This window comes from Astatotilapia calliptera, chromosome 20 (genome assembly GCF_900246225.1).
Source record: "Astatotilapia calliptera chromosome 20, fAstCal1.2, whole genome shotgun sequence".
In the NCBI taxonomy this organism is placed as follows: domain Eukaryota; kingdom Metazoa; phylum Chordata; class Actinopteri; order Cichliformes; family Cichlidae; genus Astatotilapia; species Astatotilapia calliptera.
In genome coordinates this window covers 9,416,553-9,437,430 of record NC_039321.1, presented here as the reverse complement: position 1 = coordinate 9,437,430, position 20,878 = coordinate 9,416,553, and the positions used below count along the sequence as shown (strand labels likewise).

The 20,878-nt window shown below is 39.8% G+C and overlaps 1 protein-coding gene across 2 annotated transcripts in view; it reads right to left on the bottom strand.

The window, feature by feature from the left end:
- Window positions 1-4,885: 4,885 nt before the first annotated feature.
- The window catches only part of slc2a4rg (SLC2A4 regulator), a 36,218-nt gene continuing 20,225 nt past the window's right edge, over window positions 4,886-20,878 (bottom strand). Inside the window, exons 3-9 of one of the 2 annotated variants that reach the window (XM_026153769.1) lie at window positions 18,366-18,466; window positions 16,054-16,292; window positions 13,422-13,522; window positions 11,679-11,952; window positions 10,479-10,619; window positions 8,533-8,660; window positions 4,886-7,222 (exon numbers count right to left, since the gene is read on the bottom strand). In XM_026153769.1, the coding sequence (XP_026009554.1) occupies window positions 7,111-7,222; window positions 8,533-8,660; window positions 10,479-10,619; window positions 11,679-11,952; window positions 13,422-13,522; window positions 16,054-16,292; window positions 18,366-18,466 (1,096 nt within the window). In that variant the 3' untranslated portion in view covers window positions 4,886-7,110. The remainder of the gene's footprint in view (window positions 7,223-8,532; window positions 8,661-10,478; window positions 10,620-11,678; window positions 11,953-13,421; window positions 13,523-16,053; window positions 16,293-18,365; window positions 18,467-20,878) is intronic. The other variant, XM_026153770.1, reaches the window with a different exon arrangement.

The following is a 20,878-nucleotide window of genomic DNA, read 5'->3' as shown; positions in this document are numbered from 1 at the left end:
TGTTTTCATGAACACAGCTAATAGCAATGGTGCTGTCACACCACCTGTTGTCCACAAGGGGGAGGAATACACAAGTCAAAAGACAGCCGAGGTAGCAAAAGCAGAAGGAATGAATCCACTGTTGCCTTTGAAGCTTACACTTCGATAGTCATAGTCATCTTCATATAAACAAATGAACCCGATGACAAGGCTGCTTCCATTTAGGTTTTATTTTCCTTTCTGTCACATTACATCACAGAGATCACATTATCGACATCATACATGTTTCATCCATCTTTCCAAGCTCTCGTCATGAGCTTGACATTCACACAAATACTCCTTGAGTGCACCACTCCTCAGAAAGTGCTTCCTCCATGTGCGTGGGACTGCTGATGAGGACCAGAGGCCAAGCCCACACACAGGAGAAATCTTGCCCTCCAGTGAAGACCCAAGACTGACGTCAAGTTTCCCACAAAATGCTCTTAGCACTGTGTGTTTGTGTGTGTTATGGGTTGCAATGAGCATTTTTACATCTGGTGAAAAACAGACTACATCAGCCTTGGGTTATTGGATACTTGGAGGGGAAATCTAACACATAAAACCCTTCAGTGTTGTATCTCCTAACGAAAAAGAAAAAAAAGGGGGGGAAATGAGCGATACTAGACATGCAAAATAACCTCAAACTCAACCAGACAATCAATCAATCAATCGAGAAATAAAAAGCAAAGGTTGGTTTTTATGCCAGCCAGCGTAAGGCTCAGTAAAAACACGAGATGGTACGGGGAAAAAATAGGTCATCGGATGAGAGAAGTGACAGACGGAGTAAACTCCCAGACAAACAACACAGCAAAGTAGTAGAAGAAGCAGAGAACTGTGTAGAGCTGCCATTGCAATGCATTACATTTGATTTGGAAGGAGATCTATTGGCTTTGCTGCTGCTGGTTTACAGACGACATTCACAAAAGCACCACATCAATTTTGACGTAATTGAAAAAAACAAAAAAAGAACAAAACAACAGCAAAACAAAGGCTTTCTGATGCACATTTCAAGGGTTTAGTTTAGCTTAATATACTGGGTAAAGGCTTGGGTGTGACCACAATAAAGCTGGACAGGACAAGAACAGGAAGTGGAAAAGGTGATCGGGAAAATCGCTGTAGTAAAAAGGAAGTGGAAAGGATATGTTTTTTTGTTTTTTGTTTGTTTTTATGTGAGAAGTTGGAAGACACTAAAAGCATGCCATCTATTGGAATGTGCAAGGCAGGATCAAAAATTTCCATGGTGCCCCATGATGAAGGTTATCCTGCCTAACAAAAAACTTAACATCAAATCCACAAACAACACCTCTGACAATGATAACCACACAGAAAAACAAAAAAAAATGCCAGGGTAAAAGAACAGCAACAGTGTGAACGTCACCAAAAAGCAAGTTAGTTCTTGTTCCATTGTAAAGCGTTTCATTGCACAAAGTAGGATAGTAAAGCAATACTGCAAGGTCGTGCCATTTTATATGATTTAGCACTGCGGCAACAGCTGTCTGTGGGTGTTAAAGATTTGGATACCAAAAATCAGGACATGTTAAAGGTTCACTACAGGCCAATACCAACTAGCCAGCAACTATTACAACAACAAGAACAAAACAAAAAAAAGACTTTATACTTTTTTTTTTTATAGGTTTTACATTCAACATGTTTTGTTTTTCTCCCCTTTGCCTCTAAGCTACAATATACATTGAATCTGTTCACTATAACTTCTCAAACAACTTTAAAAATGAAAGAAAAACATTCGGTACTGTAAAAAAAAAAATTCCTTTTCATATGACAGTTACAACAAACAAAAGAAAAGCGATATATGAAAAAAAAAACCACAACAACCTCACGGTTCTCTTTATGTTGCATATGTACAAAAAAGCCCTGAAAATGCACAAAACCATCTATATCGTCACTGCTTTCCATCTACTGCTAATGTGCACACCCACAAACAGTCAACTTCTATCTCCATCTCTCATTATGTAGCTGAAAAGGGGTAATAGCTGATCTTGTCACCACAAATGTTCTCTTGTCTAACACAAGAGCAATTTTGTTCCCATGTTTTTACCCAAGATTCACTCAAAGAACAAAACTCCTAATAAAACAAGTCTAGGGACTTACCCTCACACGCCAGTTTAGTGCAACTTAAGAAAAAACAAAAAACCTGCCTCTGTGGCAGGCAGAGGGTCATACTAGCTTAACAGGTGCTAAAAGTCCCATTCTCTGCCAGCTAAAGCGCTGGCCTGTAACCGCCGTTGGTGGAATCTGAAAGTGCTTGCACTGCGGATGGGGAGGAGAGAGAGAGAGAGAGAGAAAGAGCTAAAATGGGGTGCATTTGACACTAACCCAAAGCTCAGCGAAGGATACAAAATAAAAAAGTGGTATCCAGCACTAATAACATATGTACATGTTACTTTTTTCAGCAAAATATAAAGAAGCAGGAACTTGTTTTTAAGTAAAGGAAGCACAAGGCTGAGCTTTGTGGATAAAAATTGTACTGTGAAAAGAAACTCCAGGCAATAAAACACTGTAAAGCATTTGTTATCAAGCTGATAATGTGTAGCTACTGGCTAAAACTGGTGTTTTCCCATCACTGAGACAAGGCTGGTGCTGCGTTCATCCCTTGGCACTCTTCCAAGGAAAGGCAAAGTGACTACCGAGTACCTCACTGTACTTCCAGTACCACGCTCCTAAAGCTGGCAGCACTGCCGTGTTTAGTACAACAACTCTGACACAGAGTGCAAGACACTGACTCTCAGGATCACGTGCCAATAATGGGGAACCGCAGAGGTTCGCGACCCCTGCCCCTGACACCCCATTTATTCCATCAGGCAGTGACGATACGCCTCCCACCCACGACCCCGCCCAAAACAAAATACCCCTTTCACTTAAAAAGTTTCGTATATAAAATTTTCAGTTATAAAAACGCGTCTTTGCACAGTGCAACCTAGTGCAACTTGATTAGTTCAGTATATCTTTTCCTTTTTGTGTTCTCTTCATTGGCACTTGGTGAAATGGTTAATTTTCTGACGTTAGAGGCCTGCTGACCTAGCTTATGTGAGATGCCACTGGAATAATGCTTTTCTTTTAAAAGGTGGGGAAATTAATGTTCAATAACAACAATAAGTGCTCGTGTGTGTTTAATGCTAGAAGGGGGAAGTGCTACCATACACAGTGGGGGAAATTATTATTTCATCCCTTGCTGTATTTACAAGTTTGCTCACTTACAAAGAAATAAACAGTGGCTAATTTTTAAGGGAGAATACCAACCAACCAAAAAAAAAAAACCAAAACAAAAAATCCCCCCCCCCAAAAACACCAACATTACATAAACATCATAAATTTATTTGCAATCAGTGAGTGAAATAAGCATCTACTACAACCCAGCCAGAGTTCAGGCTCCAACAGATTGGCTATGTGCCCATGTGGCATACAGATTACAGCCAATCAGTTAGAGATAGTCCTTTATCTCCACTGATTGGCTGCACTAGACCTGCACTAGGCTGGAATGAGCTACAAGACCATCAGTAGGAAGGTTGGTGAGAAAGTGACAACTGCTGGTGTGATTTTTGGGAAATGGAAGAAATATAAAATGACTCAATCGCCCTCAGTCTGGAGCTCCTTGCAGGATCCTGCCTCACAGTGTGAGGATGATCATGAAAAAGGTGGTGGATTAGCCCAAAACTACACGTGAAGAGTTTGTTAATGATCTGAAGACAGTTGGGATCACAGTCACCAAAAATACCATTGGTAACACACTAGTACGCTGTAATAGACTGAAATGTTGCAGCACCTACAAGGTCCCCCTGCTCACGTAGACCCATCTTAAGTTTGCCAGTGAACATCTAAGTGATTCACAGCAGGCTTTGGAGAAAGTGCTGCAGTGAGGCATCAACGCAACCTGTCATGTTTGGAGGAACAGAAATGCTGAGTATCACTCAAAGAAAACCATCCCTACAGTCAGAGGTGGAAACATTATGCTTTGGTGCTGTCTTTCTGCTAAGAGCACAGGGCAACTTCACCGCATTAAAGGGGCCAATGGACAAGGATGTGTACTGTAAAATCTTGGAAGAGAGCCTCCATCAGTCAGCCAGAACACTGAAGATGGCTCGTGGATGAGTCTTGCAGCATGACAATGACCCAAAATATACCGGCAAGGCAACAAATGAATGGAGTGGCCTAGCTAGTCTCCAGACCTCAGTCCTAGAGAAAATCTGTGGAGGGAACTGAAGCTGAAATTGAGCTTTAAAGTGCCAAACAGAGGCCAAGAAAACTGAGTGGATTTAGAGTTTCTGTAAAGAGGAGTGAGCCAAAATCTCTCCTGAGATGTGTGCAAACCTGGTGACCAACTACAAGTAACGTCTTACCGCTGTGCTTGTCAGCAAGGGTTTGTCCATCGAGTACTAAGTCATGTTTTACATGCAAACTTTTATGTAATGTGGGTTTTTTGTTGGGTTTTTTTGGTTGATATTCTGTCTATCTCCATTAAAATGTAACTACCATAAAAATCTGTTCATTTCTTTGTAAGTGAGTGAACTCAGGAGATAAAGTAATTGTTTCTCTCACTCTAATGTGGCATCAACCAACAACAGACAGCACATGCGACTCTGCGATGACAAAGGACAGCACAGGTGTTTCTATGGCGACAAATGTCTGAAGTCATCCTGTACCTCAGTCAAGGAGACAGTTCAAAGATTGCATTCTCATACGGAGGACAGGCACTCTGTTTGTCATACATTTCTACTGAGATCAGGTAAAGGCAGTGTCGCTTAGAGTGTCGAGGGCATGCTGCCGAGCTGCATATAAAATCTGCTAACAATAAACACAGAGTTGAATCTCAAAAAAAAAAAAAAAGAAAAGGAAAAATATATATCTGTTTTATGTCTCTGAGAGAAAAAAAAGTTACCAGTTAAAAGTTTTTTCTTCTTAATGGAGTTGGGTTGTATCAGAATTAGCAGTCCAAAGAACAGGAGATATTACAAACTACACAGAAGATCCAGCAACACTTTCAACAGTCACATCCTGACACATGGGTCAACTACAAGAGCTCATGACGCCTTACTCACTTTCAGACTTCACCTTCTTTTCTGTGAAAGTAGGTGAAGTTTTGCCAGAAACCTTTATTTTGTCACTAAGAATGTCGGCACTTTTATTTGGCTCAATGGTTAATGGGAAGTATCTTTAGAAGATTATCTTTCATCTCAGTCATCTAAATCTAAAAAAAATACCTCAGCCAGCTCTGAGAAACCTGATGAGAGATGTACACTATGAACGGGGAAGGGGAATATGCATAAATAATAATGCACTCTTAACAATTGTTCCTGATTTTTTTTTTTTTATTAATATCAAAAACAGATCACTACATAGATTACTCATGTCATTTATTTGTCAATTATAAGTGCTTTTTGCCATTGAAGCTCACAATTTAAAGCTAGTTAACCTTTAAACAGGGACAACCTAAAAAATATCTTGTTTTTATTTTGCTCTCTGTTGCTTATTTCAGATAAATGGGATTTTAAGACGTAACCATTTACTTTAAATTTCCAGTAGTGATGTAAAACGTCCTTAAAGGGGCTATGTTGAGCGGGAAAAAAGAACAATAAAGAATTTAACCTTCTAAAAATCTCCCACTTACATTTTATCTAAAGCATGGAAACCTTGGCCTCTCCTTTACTCTTATAGGCCTAATCTGAAAAGTAAGACTTCATTTTGGTAAAATATTGCTACATTAATTGTTTACATAAATCAGTCAATCTACAAAAACCCTGCCCCGCACTGACTTGACTTAATCCTGCTTATTTATTTCCAAATGTTACACCAGAGCAAAAGATAATTTCAGACCTATGAAATTAACTGTGGTGTGCAATGCTGGTTAATGCTAACTATTCCAAATATGGCAGAGTGAGTAACCTGTCCTCTTAAAACTGTAAGAATATGAATTAGAGCGCCTGATTGTCATCATCAGGTGGCAATCAAGTCAGATAATAAGTCAGACTGTAAGTTAAAGTTTCAAAGGGCAGTTCTCATTCACGTATCGTCGTGGTAAACAATCTCTTTAAGAGCATCAGCTGTTAGAAGAAAAAACTATCAGCCTTTCAGCCTCAACTCAACCACAAAGCAAGACAGATGATAATCAATCCTGCAACTCTGCCAATTGCACAGTGAATCTACTTGTTGCATCAGCAACTCATTGCTGAAAATAAACTACACAGTATAAGAAACAGATGTCCACTTTTTTTTGTTACCGTGACACTTTAAAAGAAGGTGCATATTTCTAAAAGTAGAGAGAAGAGCAGAGGGAAATACATATCTTGAAAACATTTTGGTGCATCACAGGAAATATTTTTGTACCACTTAGTGTGAAGGGTTTTTGTGCAGCTTTGCAAAACAAATATAGCTGTTTGGCTACTCTGAATCTGTGTAACAAACTAGTTGTTTGATACTGGACAAAACACATTTCGACATGCAGTCAGCCAGACTGCTGAAGACAGAGATGGTAGAGCTTACGCCAAATCTGCTGGCTGTAAGTGAACAGGCTTTTTGCACCTGGTAGGTTTGGAGTCCCTTAAACAGTGACACTGAGAAACAGATATGCTACAGAGGTCTTACAAAGCACATCAGGTGTTAACCCATGATCCGACTCAAAAACAGTAGCTTGCATGATGCTCTTCTGATAAACAACAGAGCATGCCCAAAAGCTTATTTGTAGTCTTTAAACAATGCCTTGAGTTGAAGCAATTTGAAAACAAAAACTCAAATCAAAAGGCTTATAATCGAATTTAAATGTTTCTTTTTTTTTCCTTAACTCAACAGAGTGAAAATGTTTCAGTCTTAGAACAAAGTATCCAAACCTGCATAAAGATTTTTTTTCTCTCTCTCTCGAGAAGTTTTTTTAAAATGTTTGTTTTGAAGCATCAGTTTTGTTTTGTCTTTGTGTTTGGAAACGGAAAAGAGTGAAGGCGAAACCCACTGCTGGGCTGGAGGAAGCAGTGCTGAGAACTCCATTGTGAAGAGACTCCCCTTATTTCCTTAGTGGAAGTGTCCACCTCGCTGTCGCTCCTAGAGGGGAAGAGCTCATATCGCAGACCGAGGAAGGGGACTTTATTAGTCGGTGAATCTCTGACAGGCCTTTTTCCAACGACAGGCTGTGCACCACATGTCTCTCTTCTCCATGCCGTACACCTTTCGGCACTTCTTCGCCTCCCCACGGGGTTTCCTTGGTAACAGCAGATGTGACAGCATAAGGACATGCACATAGACATCCAGACACACACATGGGCAAACGGCAAACATGTACGTACAATGTGCTTAAAGGTGAGTAGGTACAGTATCTCTCTTTTAAATAATTCAGTGATTCAGTACAAGAACACCATTTTTGAAGAGGCCGATATTATTATACCTATACACATGTAATATCTGACATGGTTCAGCACCTTGAAGAGTAACACAGGCTTTTGGCGGTGCACAATTATAATTACACATATGATCCAAACGCCATTATAAGAATTTAAAACAGTCAAACTACTTATCAGCAGAATTAAATACCCAGCCCAATAACATCACACTGGTACGAATGTAATCACATTCACGTTTCAGAAAGTATATTAGTGCAAGCAGCAGTTTTATTCATTTAACCTACTGTGACCCACTGAAATGATAATAGCTTTGTAGCTACAATAGCCAAAATTTTTCATTTTAGTTCCCAGCCTGAGGAGTTTGCATGGACTTCCTGCAGACTCCTCTAAGGGAACTAATGGGAAGTGTGTTGAAAGCATAGACAATTAAAAAAAGGTGGACGCAGGTATCATGACGTCACCAACTGGTTTCTGAAGTCCAGTTTTACACCCTCGAAATGAGCGTTTCTTGCCATCTGACAAGGAGGGGCACGTCTGACTGTGAAACCATGTGCTTTGTCGGCTATTGACTTGTGTTTTACAAGTTGTTAGCCAATGACTACGCGGTTTCATACCATTGATAATGCTCCATTTTTTACAGTATGGCCAAGATTTTCAAAATCTTATTTTTTAACTTCAGTATGAGCTAAAACAGGTGAGTGAGCCCATAAACTCACCAGGAAAGTATTTACAAAGGTCAAAACAGAGAGTCATTTCCCCATAGATTTCTATAGAACCATAAGTCTTTTAGCAACCACAGCTTTCGCCATCTGGTGGCCTTTAGATAGAATGCAGGTTTAATTTTTATAACCCAGATGCTACGTAGATGCTTTTTACTGTATATATTTGTAAGCAAAAGTAAGAAAAAAATGCAAAAGAAAGAAAAGATTTCACATTTGATATCAAATGCTGAATCTGCAAACAGAGAGAAAGAGCCAGTCATTCACACTCCCATCCACACCTATAACCAATTTATAACACCTTTAGAACACACATGCACACTTCACACAGAAAAGCACCAGCTGACCAACAGTTTAAAATCCCAAACATTCTTCCTATGAAGCAAAAGTACTTTTAGCACTTTGACTCAAGCAGACTTAATCAGCACTCTAAGTAAATTGTGGATGCATACCTGGCTCCTTGTGTTGATTTAGGTGATGGCATAATCAGTGGGTGGTTCTTGTTAACAATGGCGTGTGAGCTAGGTGCTGGCTGCCGCTTTTCTCCAATGCTAACTGTACGAACATGAGTTGTTGCCCCCTGTAAAAGAGTCATTAAGTCAATACTCAAAATCATACTGACAGAGAGCAGACCAGCTTCATCAAGAGAAATGATCAGATATCAAATACTGATTGAACAGACACATGATGTTTATGCAGTTACAACCACACAATGATGACAGCTGAAAAACAGAAAGACAACCTGGATTTTTCTGCCCCTGTCTTAATGAACTACAGTACCTTAGTGTAGCACAAGACCACATCGTGTCACTCCTGTTAGTTAATAATAGGACAAAAAAAGAACAATTGGATAACACAAGATTTGAACAATGTCAGCTGGTCTGATGATTGCCAATTTCTGCTGCCTGCAGATCGTAGAGTGTGATTTCAGCTTAAACAGCATGAAAGCATGCCGCCTTCTATCACTGGACTCCTGAGAAACTTTTTAAAATTCATCACTTCAACAAAGCCTTCAACCTCTAGACTTTTTGATTATTTATACTCTTTTGTAAAGTGTCCTTGGGTTTCTTGAAAGGTGCTATACAAATCTAAATTATTAATATTAAATCAACAGTTCAGGCTGCTACTGATGGTGTAATGGTGTGTTGCTATACTTGGGTTCCATAGTATCAAACTAATCATACTAATCATAACTAAAACAGCATGACATGAGTATTGCTGAGTATTGTTTCTGATCACGTCAATCTCTTCAGGATTCTGGTGAACCAATTCTATCATGACTGCTTCCAGTAAGATAATGCAGCATGTCACAAAGGTCAAATCATCTCAAACTGGTTTCTTAAACAGGACAGTGAGTTCTTTGTATTCAAAGGGCCTCCACAGTCATCAGATCTCAATCCAATAGAGGTAGTGGGATATAGTGGAGATTCACATCATGGATGTGCAGCCAACAAATCTGCAGCACCCGTAGGATGCCATCATGCCAATATGCACTAAAATGTCAGAGGGATGTTTCCATCACCTCATTGAATCTATGCCATAAAAAATTAGGCACTTCTACAGACAAAAGAGAGCAACGCAGTACTAGCAAGGCGTACCTAATGAAGTGGCAGGTGAACATACTGTTCAGTGGTCTGAGCACCCTTTGGCAAATTACATATATTTCTGAAGTGAAAAGTAAAAATAGCAGTCTTTTCTTTGCATTTTAATGCAGAATTAATGTTCATTTGATATACCCAAAGAAATTAAAAATACAACAACAAAATACCAATCTAAAAAGTCATTTTTTTATGTCTATGTTTTTCACTGTTTTTGATTACTAAGAGAAACAAGATCACTTTGTGGAGCAGTGTACTGTGCAACACCTATAAAACACACACACACAGGTTTATCACAAATATACAAATGACATTTAAATTTTGCATTTGTTTGGTTCAGACACTGGCACGAGCATGACTTAAAAGTTCTCTGCAACACAACCGTAACAAAACAGGGGAAACTGCCTTTCCATAATTACTCTGCTCCTTCTTCCAGCTCCAATTTTTCCTACCAGTGGGAAAACTACCACTATCTACAGTGGAAGACAAAAGAACTCTGCTTTTCTTTTGCTGGTTGTGCAATCGAGCCTTCATTCAAAGTGGTGGTAAACTCTGTTGGTATCATGTTATAGCCATTGCACTGAGCAAACAAATTGTATTAGATAATGATCATTTGAAACCAACAGAGTCGTCAACTGCTTTAGGTACAGAAACAAAGACTGACACTTCTCTGTATAAAAAGAACATAGCGTAAAGAAGCAAGGACAGGAAAAACAAAAAAGTGAAAAAAGCTTCCATGAAAAGAGCAGTGGAGAAGTTAAGATGAAGTTAAAAGGGTTGTGAGATAAAGCCTCACTCACCGGGATGCCTTTAAAAATGACAGGAGGGGACTGCCACGACACACTGATGCCATTGCCAGTCCCAGTTCCAGGCCCGATCCCATTACCACTGCCTATCCCAGCCAGCTCAGGACCCACTGGGATACTCACTGGAGCGGTGGCCTGGAACATGGACAGCCACCCCACATAGCCAGGAGAAGACACAACAGAAACGAGAAGGGATGGGAAATGAGCAAAGAGAAACAGAAAATAAGAGATCACAGAGGGAATAGGTTGTATAAATTAGAAAGGAAGGCATATCTTCAGCTTTTAATCTGAAAGGTGCCTTAAACTAAATACTGATCACAAATGTACAACAAAACTGCTAATATTTTTAAATTCACACAAATAAAAAGATTTGAGTGAAAACTTTAGTTAACCAAAACTGGCAGGCACTTGCAAAATGTTGCACAAACGGCAGTATAAGGAATAGCAGGAAGAATATGAAGTTAGGATAAATAAAAGAGTACGCATACAGTACAATACAGAGAAAATGAAGTAGTCCTATTCAGTTTCTTTGCATAAAAGAAACATTGCTGTTTCTTTAATATGTGTATTCAGTTGTCATGGCAACTAAAAGTGTGATCCTGCCTGAAGCCAATGAAAAGGACTGAATTCTGTGAATTCCTAAAGTATTTAAACTTTAACCAAACTTCCAGCTGACACCATGTAATTTTACCTTCAAGGACGGGTCAATAGAAACGGCGCATAGACAGGCAAGGAAGGCCAATGAGAAGAGGTTTAAGAAGGCATAGACACCTAAAACAGGACTACACAGGACTTTAACCATGATCTGAAAATCTAATAACTAAAACTTTTCTGATATCAAAATGAGCAAAAACTGGATTCGGACTTCATTCGTCATGTGAACTTCTGTCAATATTTGCCAGAAAGTTTTGCTTCTCTCCTTGTTACATACTCCCACACTGGCGTAGGAGCTAAGTAACTCACCCTGGCCTCTTTATTTATTCATTTATTTATTTGTTTGTGTTTGTTTGTTTGTTTTCACTGATTTGAAAAACTGCCTCTGCACATTCCACATATTAGAATACTGAATCCTGGATTTATCTTTGCTGTACTTGCCAAATGTTTAATGTTTTGTCTTGGTTTTTTTATTTATTATTTTTTTAAATGCAGCTTCAGCTATTCTGTGTGTCTTGTCTCGCGCTGAATGTGAATTACCTGGTAGGCATGGTCAGTGCGGATGTGGCAGAGTGTGGAGGGAGCTGACTGACTGAGCAGTGAAGGGGCGTGGCACTGCGAACCATTCATGTTGATGTGCTTGGAGTGAGGGACATCGGTGAGCGGTGGAGGGAAGATGGGCGGCGGACCGGCTGTGGTTGGGGAAGTGGGTGTGAGGTTGGACAAGCCCTCCGTGAGGCTGTCCATGTTGACCTCAATCTCTGAGTAGTAGAAGTCCTCTTCTCCATCACTGTAGTCAGAGTCGCTGCTTCGCCTACAGGGGAAGGTTATATATTCCCGATTTAAAATAAACATTTAAATTGTTTTTTAAGAAAAACTGTAAAAATACAAGTGATAATGATAAGAAACCACAAACAGGCTCTCAATACATTACGACGGAATCAAGATAGACACCTATAAATACGGATAGACAAGTTGTTGATTATAACAAAAAAAAGTGTACTCTCTCCAACAGAAGGGGGCAGTATAACCCAGTGTGCTGCAAAGGTCCTTAAACAGACAAGCTGGGAATTAAACTAACAAAAACAAAAACTAAGTACAACGCCCACAAGAGAAAATAATCCTTCGAGTAACAGTGTCTCTTTCTCTTAACTTAGAATTGCATAAAGGTATGAAATCGCTTTCAAGCCTTCTGTTAGTGATTTCTGATTACCCAAGGCGTACCTGCTGCACAGCAAAAACAGCCACAGCATGACTCATCAATGCCAGTTGACCATATATATAATATATATAATATATATAATATAATGTGATGTCTTGCAAAAGAAACAACATCTCCATGCACTGTAATAAATTATGGGTTAAGCTGAGAAAAATTGGTCTTAACTGGGCAATGCACAGTTGCAGTCATAATTTATTCACCTCCATAAACTTGTGATGTGAATACAATGTGAATACATTTTTCCTTTTGTAATATTCACCTAACCTTTTATGTGCCCTTTGCTTAAGAATGTAGAATCTTCCTTCAAGCACTGCCTTTTTTGGTGTAATCAATTTAGTCTTTCTATCTTTTGAGACAGATCATTTATCTTTGCTGTACTTGCTTCTTGGCTTAAACACCTGTATTTTCAGGATTTATATCTGCACAGCAGGTCTAAATCCCCTAAAAAAAAAATCTTATTTTTGAGCAGTTAGAAATTCATGCCAGAAAATGAAAATGTTTTACTTGTAAACCTTTGCATACGTTCCATGGCTGAATGGTTTTTGATAGCAAATGTGCCTGTGAGCACCTGTGCAGAGGCACAGTAATTCAATAGCCCAGTTGGACACCATCCAAACTGTGGCAATGTGTGTCACTTTTCTTGTCTTACCACACTATTTTAAAATCACAAGGTATGGGAGTATTATCTGGAGCTGCAGAAAAGAGATTACTAACACAAACAGAAAACACAGCTTTAAACAATGACAGCTTCACAAAAAAGAATATCCGTGTGATCTCTTGAGATTATAAAACACATGACGGTGGCATGGGTATGTTTAGGTATTTAGCTAAGAAAAGCATGGTGCTAAGTGCATGATACACACAATATAAAAAAAAAACAAACAACCTATCTTTAAGAGCCTACAATTTTCTAATCATTTAATCGTTTTTTTAAACATCTGACAGCACAACATAATATGCAGCTGTAATCTGGTCATATTTTACACAAATACAGTCTGCTGAGCCCCGAAGGCAGTAACTCAACACTGTGTGGGTTTACTTTGTGATGACTACCAACTAACCCCAGGTGGATGGTGCGGATGTGTCGCTGGATCCCTGAGGAGGTGCTGAGGACCTTTTCACAGTTCTTCCACAAGCACTTGAACATGACCTTCATTGAGTTCTGCAAGAGACGTTTACCAAAAACAAAACTAAAGTTAGCTGGCTGTTGCAAAATCTTAGCAGTTGTGCTCTGGTTTCTGAGTGAGAATCAAGCTGCAATTAAAACAATAAATAAATGAACACATTTTCTGCATAACTCAGTTATGCATGGGATGGCCTGTGTGGCCTCCTCAATAAGAACTGCTCTGTTGAGAAAGAGTAAGAGTACAGTGGGAACTCTTTGGGATGGAATGGGGATATATAGCACAGGAAATAATTCGGTGATTACATAAAAGGCTGGTCACACTGTTTAACAAAACATTCAAGACCTCTCACAAAACTAGACGTGTAATTTGGAAATTTTTCTCATAGCTGATCCTCTTGTTTTTTTTGTGATTTTACCAAAAGAAAGAACAACAAAAGAACAAAACATAAGACCTTAGTTCATTTAAATGGGAAGCTGTTAGTTGATGAGAGATAGATTGCCACTTTTTATTTTGACTTATTTTCTTTTTCCACATATCAGGCCCTGGCAGCTGTCCCTTTAGCAGGCAGGGACTTGCATTGCTGCTAATGAAAGACAGTGGGTGAAAGACAGTGGGTGAAAGACAGTGGGTGTGTGCTTTTATTACCTTCCAATAGCCTCTGGAGAAAAAAGGGCAAGAAGAAGAGAACTGAGGGAGGGAGCATGAGAGACAGAGGAAGCAGGGCAAGAGAAACGAGTTTAAAGCAGGTTTTTAACAATAGTTACATTAACTTTCTCCTGCACCGCTATTCCTCTGAACTACTTCTCACGGACTCCTACAGCATACACTTACCCCTAAACCCTTCAAAAACACAAGAGGCCAAACTCCTAAACTCTTTGACTGCTGCTAGCTTTATGCACGTACCCCATGAAGCTGTTTGCAACAAAAAGTACACAGCAAAGCTAATCTGTAATCCTACAAACAATCACAAATCACTTAATTCTCAAAGTGTTTTTCTTGCCTCTTACCACAGTAACATTAAGACTAGTGAATGTCATGTTAAATAATCCTCTTAATTCAATGCCCGCACAAAAATCAGACAGCCTAAAATCCAGTGGGGGTAGTTGCTGTTAAGAGTTTGTGACAGCTATGTCACAACACAAAGCTAACCAGCAAATTAGCCAACCTTTAAGCCCACTTCCACACAACTTGTTTTTCTATACTTGCCCCAGCATCATCCTACTTAATTTCCTGTCTGCTTATCTATAGAATGGCATGTCCTTGGAGTCTCTATGGTTTTCATATATTCACTGCTGCCTCACTCCAGGGAGGCTCAATTGCAAACTCCCACATATACAGTATATGAGCTCTCCTTTGTCACCGTATGGCCGGAGGAAATATTGAGATTGATTTCTCCTTCTGCTGCTACCCTGTGCATCAGTTCTCCTTTCCGTCTTTATACCCTCCAACTGCCCTCATTTTTATGCATCCCTTGCATGCTTACTTCCTGCTGTTCATTCCTACACAGTCTGCCGATTTTCTTTCATTGTTATAAAACCCTACCACCTCTTTCCCTGAAAGGACTGAAAAGGCAATTGGAAGCTACTTGACAGCAAAAACATTTTGCTGTTCTGGACTGCTTCTGTAGTACAAAACGGAGGAGGTGAAGTAAAAGCAAGAATATAATCAATCGTCCACACAACCAGAGAGTGGCAGGCCATATGTAAGAGGTTATTTAACCTGCCTAGTGCTTATGTTTGACTGTTTGTGTTGTGGATTTTCTATCTCCTACCTAGTACTTAAAAATTAGAAAGGTACAGAGCTGTTTGTATACAAGCTCAGCTTGATTTACTATCTTCAGGATGTACTCTATATATTTAGCCTAGACATGTGTTAAATGCTCTTACCCTATAACAGCTGGGATAGCCTCCTGGCCCCTGGGACCCTAAGTTGGACAAGTGGTTAAGAAAATAGATGGACAGATGGGTGGATGAACCACTGATTATTTCCTATTCAAAACTAAAATTGAATCTGCTTTTTCCTCTTTTAAACTTCTCTATGAAACTTTATCAAGTTGACAACAGTCACTTCAAGGGGCTTTATATTGTGAGGTAGAGACCCTACAATAATACAGCAAACACTCCCGCAATCAGACGACCCACTAAGAGCAAGCGCTTGGCAACAGCAGGAAGGAAAAACTCCCTTTTAATGGGAAGAAACCTCTGGCAGAACCAACCTCAGTGCAGCCATCTGCTGCAATCAGCTGGGGGTGAGAGGAGTGAGACAGGACAAAATACATGCTGTGGAAACACAGTGTGGTGTATAAACACAGAGTGAAAAAAAGGTCAAGAAGAAGAAATGCTCAGTGCACTATTGGAAGCCCCCAGCAGCCTACACCAAATCTAAACACAAACTGTAATCATCAGGTGTACTAAGGTGTAGTGAGGTGAAAAAAAAAACTGTTGAGACCAAAACAAAGTCCAAGCTGCAGAGGTGTGACACCACTGCCTCAAGCCTCAAGCCGCTTGGATGCCACAAAACTGCCCAAGTTAAGAAAGAAAGTCAGGACGTAAGCGTTTATCTTTACCTTTCGCTTCCGAGGTATGGGGTCTTCAAACATGAAGTGCGGGCTCTCTGTGACATCCTCACTGCCATCATCACCCTGGGACGAGAGCGGGAAGCTCTTGTTTGTATCGTTTAAAAGTGGTGGGGACGGAGTGGAGGGGACTGAATGGTCACTGGCATCCCAGCTCCAGTTGCCGCTGGTCGAACTGCTGTAGCTAGCTGACAGCACCTCTTTCCAAGCTCTGCCGGCCGGCTTGGGGGCTGTAGTTTATACAACACAACAACTTATTGTTATTGGCAAGACGTGACTGAAATGAGGATGTTTTATGTTTGAAGACATACAAATTTGACCATGAACTAAGAGCCAAATGTGAACCAGTGAGGTATGAGAAAAAAATAGAAGTTCTGAGAACAGGTCCATAAAAACAGCAAACTTAGCTCATTTAAATCTGGCCATCTCATGGATGAGAAGACAGCTTTGAGCTTCCAACACAGCTGGTATTTTCAGATCACTTCCCGTCATCTTCTGACCATGCTGCATACCAGAGTGCCAGCTCAGAGCACTTTGAGTTTTTTTGGCCAGACAACATAACAATTTTCATTCACCATATGGGCCCCTCATTAGATTTGCCTCCTGCAACTTTCTCCATTCCCCAAAAATAACAATGAAATTGAAGGGCAGCAGTTTTGGCACACTGGACCAGATTCAGTGGCCATCGCAGACACAAATTAAGTGGACAGCTGCCCTACAAAAAAACAAAAACAACCAACAGTCCAGGGGGTGCACAAGAAGATGGCCTTGAACAGGACAACCAATTTTAACTTGATCTGTTATAAGAACTCTTTGATAATACCTCTCAATTTTAAATTTGTATTACTGGAAACATAATATTGGGGCTCTCTTGCAAAACAATCCCAATTCTAATGTCACAAAATAATTAAAACATATGTCTTAATCTGTAAACCTTAGAAGCTTATTTCCACAAATTATATAATATCTAAAACAATGGATTCTTTACTACACCACATATTTTTTAGCTACTGTATACTGAAACTTCAACCATTGAGTCCAAACTTTCTTTACTTCCCAGAACAAACACTATACGATTTCCAGTGTGTAGGCCCAGAAACCCTTTCAATACATTTGTTAATTTGTTGATCAATTATATAGTGCTTTAAGACTTGATTATCACAATGGCTTTATCTGACTTTTAATCAGGCAAATTATAGTGAAAAACACAGAGCAAGGACTAATATCATACATTTTGGAGAGACCTTCTACAATTCAATAACTGTTTCCCATATAAATATAAAGAGATAAGGGTTATCAAACTATTTTTCAGAATTATCAAGGGGCTTCAGTGGACTGTGTGTTTTCACACAAAAAATATAAAAATAAAAATAGGATATCCAATCCTGTCTCAACTCATAAAAACAAAAACCTGCCACTTTTTTAAACAACCAAATGCACCAGGAGCTAAACAAATAAATAAATAAACAATTTAATTTTTAAGTTATAAAAATATAAGGAAAGGTTTTGGAGGTTGCATTAAAACAAAAAAAAACTATCCAATCTCAACAGGGATCCATACAGCCATGGATACTTTTTATAAAAGCACCACTGTGATTTACCACAGAGTAATCAAGCAACACCCCCTTTCTGAAATATTTTGTCAAATAAGCATTTCATCAAGCATTGCAATCATAAACTCACAGCATCCTCTGATCTGATCTAATGACTGCATCACAGATCATTTCTAAAATGAAAGCTTACAGTTCTTGGTTTATTTCTATTATGTCCGAAATGGTGCAGCAGTGTCAACAGGGTGCTTCTAGCCTTTAGAGATAAAAACTATAGAAGCTCTTCCTGAGAGCAAAAAACCAGCAGCCCGGGTTTAGCGCTGAGCTAAAAAGCTGTCAGGACTTTGACCGTCTGGTGGTTGGCATGGTAATAGCAACCACAGCAACACTGGAAACAGCAAAAGGAGCTGTGGTGAAATGGTCAAGGCTAAACAGTTGGCAGTAAGTGCTGGGCTTGGGTAAACATACATGCATGGAAAGATGATGGAATAAAGTGCTAATAACACTGCGTGACCCTTCTCTGGGATAAATACATGTTAACACATCAACGAGTCAGCAGCTCAGCCTGTGTCAGGGTAAACTAACATCAAGTGATTTGTGATGAGCACCGTCCCCAGCGAGCAACACAAAGTGAATGTCCTTGATTTTGTTAAACACAGTGGATGAGTCAGTGTGTGACAAAGCAGCTTGCACTCAAGGAGCAGTAGGTGCATGGGTGCATGAATGCAACTGATGCCGAGCCAATGGTGTTACCTGTGGGTGCAGACGAAGGGTAATGCACCAAAGGTGATGTGGACAGTGAGGTCAGGACGGTGGCAGCCATCACCTCCTTATCAGCGTGACCTGACGGCTTCCTGAAAAATAAAAATGCACACTGAGCACAAGAAACATATCTGGTGTAGTTTTAAGGGGTACTCTTGTCTAACCAACCCCATGCTCTATTAAACAGAGGTTTGTCTGTTTTTCAGAGTATTGGAAAATATTTAAGGAAAAAAAAAGTTTAACCTTGTCCCCAGAGAAACATACAATTCTCTATATAGCCACAAAATACAAACTGTGATGTTAGAAGAAATTTACATTAGGAGGTAAACAAGTCCAACAAGCAGCCAGAAGACAGAGAGATATGTAATTTCATGTACAGTAAATCTTAGACAACTTACTATTGTGTGTGTTCAAATATGTGCTTGTGTGCATATATACAAACACGGGGACAAAGCCTCTAGAGTGAAAGTGTTTTGTGGTGTGTTTCTGCACAGCTTGTGCAACCTCGCTTAGAGGGGAGAACCATGCTTTTTGCTCAGTTCCTTCTCAGAACGCCCCATGCAAAGCAATCCAACCTCATCTTAAATCTTATTCATACTACCCACTTGAACTGACACCAGAAAACATTCACAAACACAGGCACAGACAGCCTAAACAGTGTGCTTTGGCATAAGGCATTCTTGTTAAAAAAAAAAAGAAAAGAAAAAAGATCCTGCAAAGACAAATAAGCTTATCTGCTTCAGACACACACTTATTATTCCTGTTGGTTCTATTTAAGACTTCTACTGTCCTTGAAAGCAAAATGTGGGGAAAACTATTTGAGGCCAGGCCAAGCGTTCATCCCCACACAGTTGTTCACATTTGCACACACATAAACAGATTTCAATTCTCATGTAACATCCTGAAAAAGATATACCAGTGTCCGTACCATATGTATGTAAATAAATATAAATCCAAATTTACCGATCTGTGCTATACACAGTAGACACATACTCATATTCTCATAGAGAATAGAGTCTGCAGCTTTAAGAGCTCTAGTCCCGCCCCAGACTTCTTCACTACACAACCAGAGTAAACTGGTTTGAGGCATTTTCTCAGCCAAGCCCTAAGCCCTGGCAGAGATCCACTCTTGAATTCTCGGTGCGCGTACACACACACACACACACACACACACACACACACACACACACACACACACACACACACACACACACACACACACACACACACACACACACACACACACACACACACACACACACACAAAACACAAACTTCATGCTGGAATCAACAAACAAGAGAAGTACGTTTCAAAATCAGCAAGTCTACGTGTATCTGCGCACATTCACACACATTTTCAAATGAGAAGTCTCTAAAACATTTTACACACGCAGAAAAAAAGTTTAAAAAGTGCCTAAGCTCCCACGCTGATGAGAATGAGTCGGATAGGAAGCAAACAGATCAAAATGGAATGTACCCGATACGGAGGAATCTTTCAGCCAGTCTGAGCACAAATGTGCTCCCACAAAAGTTGTTGGTTTTACTCTCCAGCATCCCAAAACTTGTGTGTGTTTGTGAATTCAACGCAGACATTTGGAAAAATGGTAGGATATACTCTATAATATTCAAATACTGCCAAGATAGAAGCCATGGTCACACACACACACACACACACGCACGCACGCACACGCACACACACAGAGGACAAGAGATAAAGAGATAACAAGATTAGCTGTGTCCTATTGCAGTCATTAGCCTTGTTTTCAGCAATAACTCGGGCCAACCAGGGACATACTTCTGATTTTCCTCCATCTCTCGTTTAATAAAATCCATCTATAAAATTTGTGTTAGGGCTCTTGGTTACCATCCATTTGGCCTTCATATAGTGCAGTACTCTGATAGCATACCACTGACAGTCATGCATGTCTGTTTTCTGGTGTGTGGCCTTAGCAAGAGAGATTAGGAAAAACAAACACAAACTGGGAGGACAACAATCCCTGTAGTTGATGTATGGCCTCATTCAAACTTTGATATTCCCTTCTCGTACACATTGATATAGACACACCCATTCCAGCACACCCCAGCACTCATTAATACCCATCCCTACAACCCACCCTGATTTCCTGACATTGAGTGTTTTCCTTCCTCCTTACCAGAAAAAGCAATGATAACTACACCACAGATTCATTGCATCTGGTTCAAGTTTTTAATGTGTGTGAGTGTGCATTGATTAAACAAAAACAAAACAGTAAAGGCCTCCTTCAGAAACCTTTTCTAAAAAGGGCACTTGTTGATTGACTTCTATTCTTGCTGACAGCAGCAGAGCTAATCTGATATCACACAGACTTTGATATCAATGTTTACATCAACTTAGAAGCAGACAGCTGTCACATTTTACATTTTATAAAAACCAGATTAGAGAGAAAACCATCCCTGTCTGTCGCTCACTCTAAAGCAGATATTGCACACTAAATGACACGGCCTGCTACTCTTGTTTTCACTTC